The 5,948-nt window shown below is 45.8% G+C and overlaps 1 protein-coding gene across 1 annotated transcript; it reads left to right on the plus strand.

The window, feature by feature from the left end:
* Window positions 1-4: 4 nt before the first annotated feature.
* LOC104519797 (protocadherin alpha-C2-like) lies at window positions 5-2,494 on the plus strand (the record flags this gene model as incomplete). The annotated part of the gene is given in 3 exon segments (XM_010177621.1): window positions 5-387; window positions 389-2,297; window positions 2,465-2,494. Coding segments are annotated over 3 exon segments (2,322 nt in total), but the record flags the coding sequence as incomplete, so codon positions are not given.
* Window positions 2,495-5,948: the final 3,454 nt, after the last annotated feature.

Genomic DNA, 5,948 nt, shown 5'->3' on the forward strand with positions numbered 1-5,948 from the left:
GGGCAGCGGCCGGCAGTACCTAGAGCTGGAGCTGGGCCGCGGAGCGTTGCTGGTGCGGGAGCGGATAGACCGCGAGGCGCTGTGTGAGCTGAGCCCCACCTGCTTCCTCAACCTGGAGTTGGTCATCGAGCAACCCATAGAGGTGCACAACGTGGAGGTGGAGGTGCTGGACATCAACGACAATGCACCACGCTTCCCTCGCCAGGATTACCGTCTGGAGATCAGTGAGTCCGCCCTGCCCGGGGCTCGCTTTCACATTGAGAGTGCCCAGGACCCTGATGTAGGCACCAACTCTGTGCAGAGCTACCAGCTCAGCCCCAGCCATCACTTTGCCCTGGACCTAAAAGGCTTCCAAAGCGGCAGCAAACTCCTGGAGCTGGTGCTGGAGGGACCGGGAGCAGAGTGCCCTGCAGCAGCTGGTGCTCACTGCTGTGGATGGTGGTGACCCCCCCAAGTCTGGTACGGCCCAGATATCTGTGCGAGTTATGGATACCAATGACAACCCACCTGCTTTTGACCGCTCCACCTATACTGTGAGCCTTCTGGAGAATGCCCTGCCTGGCACACTAGTGGTTAAACTCAATGCCTCTGACCCCGATGAGGGCTCCAATGGAGATGTGATCTACTCCTTTGGCAGCTACACCCCAGAGAAGGTGAGGCAGCTCTTTAGTGTGGACCCACACTCGGGGGAGGTGCGGGTTAACGGTACCTTGGACTATGAAGAGGCCTCCTCCTATGAGATCTATGTGCAAGCCACTGATCAGGGCCCTGTCTCTATGGCTGGGCACTGCAAGGTGCTGGTCAACATTGTGGATGCTAATGATAATGTTCCTGAGGTGGTCCTGACCTCCCTGTACAGCCCAGTGCCAGAGGATGCAAAGGCAGGAACTGTGGTGGCCCTGATGAGTGTCACTGACCAGGACTCAGGGCCGAACAAGCAGGTGAGTCTGCGTATTCCCCCTGGCCTCCCCTTCGCACTCAACTCTTTCAAGAACTCCTACACCTTGATCACCCAGGGCAAACTGGACCACGAGAAAGCAGCAGCCTACAACATCACAGTTACAGCTACTGACTCTGGGAGGCCCCCTCTCTCCTCCCAGAAGGTGATCCATGTGGAGATCTCTGACATCAATGACAATCCTCCAAGCTTTGAGGAGCCTGTGTACTCAGTTTACATCCCTGAGAACAACCCCCTTGGAGCTTTGCTGTGCACTATCAAAGCCACTGACCCAGATGTCGCCGAAAATGCCTATGTATCCTATTCTCTACTAGATGGGGAGATTGAAGGGCTACCTGTCACCTCCTATGTCTCCATTAAATCCGATAGTGGCAACATATATGCTGTCAGGTCCTTTGATTATGAGACACTGAGGGAATTCCAGGTGGTTGTCCAGGCTCAGGATGCTGGGGTCCCACCACTGAGCAGCACTGTCACTGTCCACATCTACGTGGTGGATGAGAATGACCATGCTCCACAGATTCTGTATCCTACCTCAACCAACACTTCAGCAGCCTTGGAGATGATTCCACGCTCGGCATATGCTGGATATTTGGTAACCAAAATTATAGCCATTGATGGGGATTCAGGACAAAATGCCTGGTTGTTCTTCCACCTAGTGCAAACCTCAGATCCAGGTTTGTTCAGGGTAGAGCTGCATACTGGGGAGATTAGGACTACTCGCAAACTGGGGGAGGACAGCCCACCTACTTTCAACCTGACGGTGGAGGTGAGAGACAATGGAGAGCCACCGATGTCCTCATCAGTTGCCATCACTGTTGCTGTGGTGGACAGAGTTTCCAAAATCATCCCTGACACAAGAAGGCACTTTAAAACTCCGAGCAATTACTCAGAGATCACTGTTTATCTCATTATCGCTTTGAGCGCCATCTCCTTCGTTTTCCTTTTCACAATCATTGGGCTTGCTGTTATCAAGTGCTACAGATACAGTCTGTACGGGGACTCCTGCTGTGCAGGGTTCTGTGGGGTCAGAGAACGGTGCCCTGCTGAGTTGTACAAGCAGGCCAACAACAACATCGATGCCAGGTTGCCCCATGGTTTAAAAGTACAACCCCATTTCATTGAAGTGCGAGGCAATGGGTCTCTCACAAAGACCTACTGCTATAAGGCCTGTCTAACTGCAGGATCGGGAAGTGACACTTTTATGTTTTACAATACCTGTGGCCCAACAGGAACGGGTCCCTCTGCAGTGATGACTGAGAGGCATCTGACAGGACAAAGTGGGCAGAGCGCACAAAACCTGATCGTACTTAAAAATGACTCCATTACTCCTAACGAGGTGAGGCTGTGTTGAGAAATGCTCAGCACAGGGCTCTGAGCAAATCTAAAGCAGAGGTTCAAACTGGAAAACTCCGATGAAACATGTTACCTTTTGGGCTTACTGGCAGCTAGCTATGAAACGTGGGTCTAATGAATTCTAATCTGTGTAATGCATTTTGTTTCTAGGTAAAAACTGGGGATTTCAGGGTCCATTTGGTAAGTTCAGTTTATGAGTCTGTTGTTTGAGGTTCCCTTAATTTTTGCAGTGTGTGCTGGATAGTGTTGCCTCCTTCCCTTTTCTCTTACAGATCTAAAGTTACCTGCTGCCAGAGAGTGCTAGTGAATGATACATATGGTCTTAAGTTTTTAATGCTAGGGCTAATATTGCAGGAAAAAATAATTTTAAAAAGTCATTACCCTGGTAATCAATAGATTGGAGCAGTGATAGATGTTTGCTGTGCCGTTGATTTCATACCTAGGCAGAGCTATTGAATTCAGATCTTTGCAATAATGTACTTTGCTTACTAATGTGGGTGTGTTTTAGTTGTCTGACAACTGCAGTCCTGCCTTTGATAATGTTTGTTCTACCCAGTGCTGCATTTCATGCTTTCAGGACAGTGACAATCCAGTGACATCTTTGTAGAGAATTACAGCAAGTTACCGTTGTGACTTCTAGCCTACCGGGTTACTATTGAAAACTGTTTAATACCTATGCTTTGATCAGCGGTGTATTAACATTTTCAATATTTTCCCACAGTGAAGAATTAACGGTTGCGTGATGCATCCAGGCAGTCTGCAGCTAGTGTGTGCTTTCCACGCTCTGTGCCATTTCCTTTCTACACATATTGGAACTAAGCTGAGAAGCACTCACAGGAGAGACTCATTCTGATTTACAAAAGGAAAATTTTGCAATTCCTGTGTGTTGTTTGTGCCCTACAATTGTGGCAGATATAAGATCAATTTGTGCATTAATGTGTGCTGTACCTCCAGACATGGGAAAGATCGAAGAGTAACTGTGGTGGGATCAAAAGGAGCCTGACTTGTGTATTCTTGCCACAGAAATAGAACTTGTTTCTTTATTTCTTTATCCTTACTTACATATTAAGATATTAGCATTTTTTGCAATTATTGTTTAGTTACATAAAGGTGCACAAACCTTAAGGGCTAGCATAAAAATGGACTTCCATAAAAATGCTTTTAGAGAATAATGATCCTCCATTTAAAATTAATGCCGTGTTTTTCTATAAATCCCAGTGGCAGGGTATGAAGGAGGTATTTTTTTCTTTTTCTACACAGTTTTTATACCTTAAAATCTTTCTGAGAATAATAAAATGCCTGCAATCTGTTTGATATAGGAGGGAACATGAGACATAATCTATAAGCATGTATGCTGAAGAGTCAAAGAGCAAAATATACACCTTAAATTTGCTTTTCTGGGAAAAAAAATGAAAATGGCTTCACTTTGGATGCAAGAGTGGTAGGAAATTGGTTTAACAGAGAGATTCCTATCACATTTTAGGGAGTCACTCCATTAAATGCCATGAATTAGCAAGTTTTGCAGCTCAGGCAATGGCAGCAAAGCCAGTTCAAACCTGGAATACAAAGGCAGAGTGAAGTATAGAACACCCTGGAGAGTGCCTGCCTGCCTGGGGTTCTGAGCCAAAAGAGCAATCAATTATTCCAATAATTCTGTATGATATAAACAGAGGTGAAATTCTAACAAGTTCTACTCATCACAAGTTCTTTTCTTAGGTTTCTGCTTCTTAAACTGCCTTGGGGTAGTACATGCTGTGAAGATGTATCAGTGCCAGGTGTACAGGTGAAAATAGGTGAATGTGGTGGCATTCACTAATTACTAGTTTCCTAGCCAATTACGTACTATAAAATCCTGTCTTTCCCTTGTTTCAAGCTCAGCCTGCCATCCATTGCTTAGCAACACCAAATTCTACTTTTTAAGGGTAATCTTTGTATTACTAGATCTTCAGAGAACTGTCTTTCTTTTTTTAGTTAAAGTGAACTTTTCATCAGTCTTCAAAAGCCTGTGCCGTCAGCTGTGAAGCATAGCAACAGGCATCATTGCCCTTGTGTTGATTTAGAAAGTTAATCTCCGCTGTGTGTGTTACTTTTGGGTAATGTGAACAGGTCCTTTTTTTTTTAATTTCCAGTTTTTGGAAATTGATCTTCTATGAGTTGTTCAGTGAGGAGGATGGGACCAGGTGAATGGGTTTGCTATGCATATCGTACATAGGGTTTCACGGAGGCTAGTATTTTATAAATTTATTGGCTTTTTATGGGATTAATCTCAGTAACACTTGATGCAATAAGATCTTAGTCTTTTTAATATTTACTAGTAAGGTCAAAGATGCTAATAATTACTTTACCCTTTATTAGGTCATTGGAAGGATGCAGTGGAAGGGAAACCCCAGTGTATTAAGGTTAGGCAGGGATTTCTCTGTATCTGTTTGAAGTGCTGATTCCTGTGTGACTGTCCTGACTTGTACTGCTGGTGGTGTGATGGTGGAGTGGGAGCTTGTTTCTCCAAGGCACCTTGTGCATCTGCCTTCACCCTGCTTGCCTCTGTGGTCCTTTATAGGTTTATAAGATCTCACAAACCAAGTATGTGTTATAAAAGGATAAATGTACTAACACACAGCACTGAAAAACTTTGAAACAGTTATTGCTGGCAGGAGTCTGGTGCTAAGGATTAGAATGTGAGGTTAGTGGGTCTCTCTCTCTCACCACCTAAATTACTACTGGAGGGTGACCAGGCAGGCAAAGCAGGCAAAATACAGAGATAGCAAAATCCTGTGGCTTCATTGCTGGTGCTGTGTGTGGTTCTGGGCAGCTCGGATTCCTGTCTTTTGAAAGGGGGTGCACACAGATGTGGAAGCATGCATGAAGATGAGATTATTATTTATTTTTTTTTTACTGGGCATTGCTGCAGTGATGATCTGTTGTTTTCAGGAAAGGTTTCAGTGCTTCATTCTGGAGTCCCTCTTCTCATATGCCTGTGAAGATGCTCAGTGATGTCTGGGGAGTTAGTAGCTGGTTCTTGGTTTGTCTTTTCATCTCTTCCTTCTTGTTCTTAGTGTTCTGTGCAGTTAAGCTCATTCATTAGGACTTGTGTCTTATCTCAGCGGTGTGCGCAGTTGACCAAGAAGGCCATAAGCATCATGACTTATGTCAGAACTAGTGTGGCCAGCAGGACCAGGGCAGTGATCGTCCCCCTGTACTTGGCACTGGTGAGGCTGCACCTCGAGTGTTTTGGGCCACTCACTACAAGAAGGACATGGAGGTGCTGGAGCGTGTCCAGAGAAGGGCAATGGAGCTGGGGAAGGGTCTGGGGCACAAATGTGATGAGGAGCAGCTGAGGGAATTGGGGTTGTTTAACCTGGAGAAAAGGGGGCTGAGGAGAGAGTGGGAGACCTTCTCACTCTCTACAACTGCCTGAAAGTAGCTTGTAGCAAGGTGGGTGTCTGTCTCTTCTCCCAGGTAACAAGTTTTAGGGCAAGAGGAAATGGCCTCAAGTTTCTTCACTGAAAGGGTTGTCAAGTATTGGAACAGGCTGCCCAGGGAAGTGTTGAAGTCACTGTCCCTTGGAGGTATTTAAAAGCCATGTAGATGTGGTGCTTAGGGACATGGTTTAGTGGTGGACTTAGCAGTATGAGGT

This window comes from Antrostomus carolinensis, unplaced genomic scaffold, assembly GCF_000700745.2.
Source record: "Antrostomus carolinensis isolate BGI_N321 unplaced genomic scaffold, ASM70074v2 scaffold50411, whole genome shotgun sequence".
Taxonomy (NCBI): Eukaryota; Metazoa; Chordata; class Aves; order Caprimulgiformes; family Caprimulgidae; genus Antrostomus; species Antrostomus carolinensis.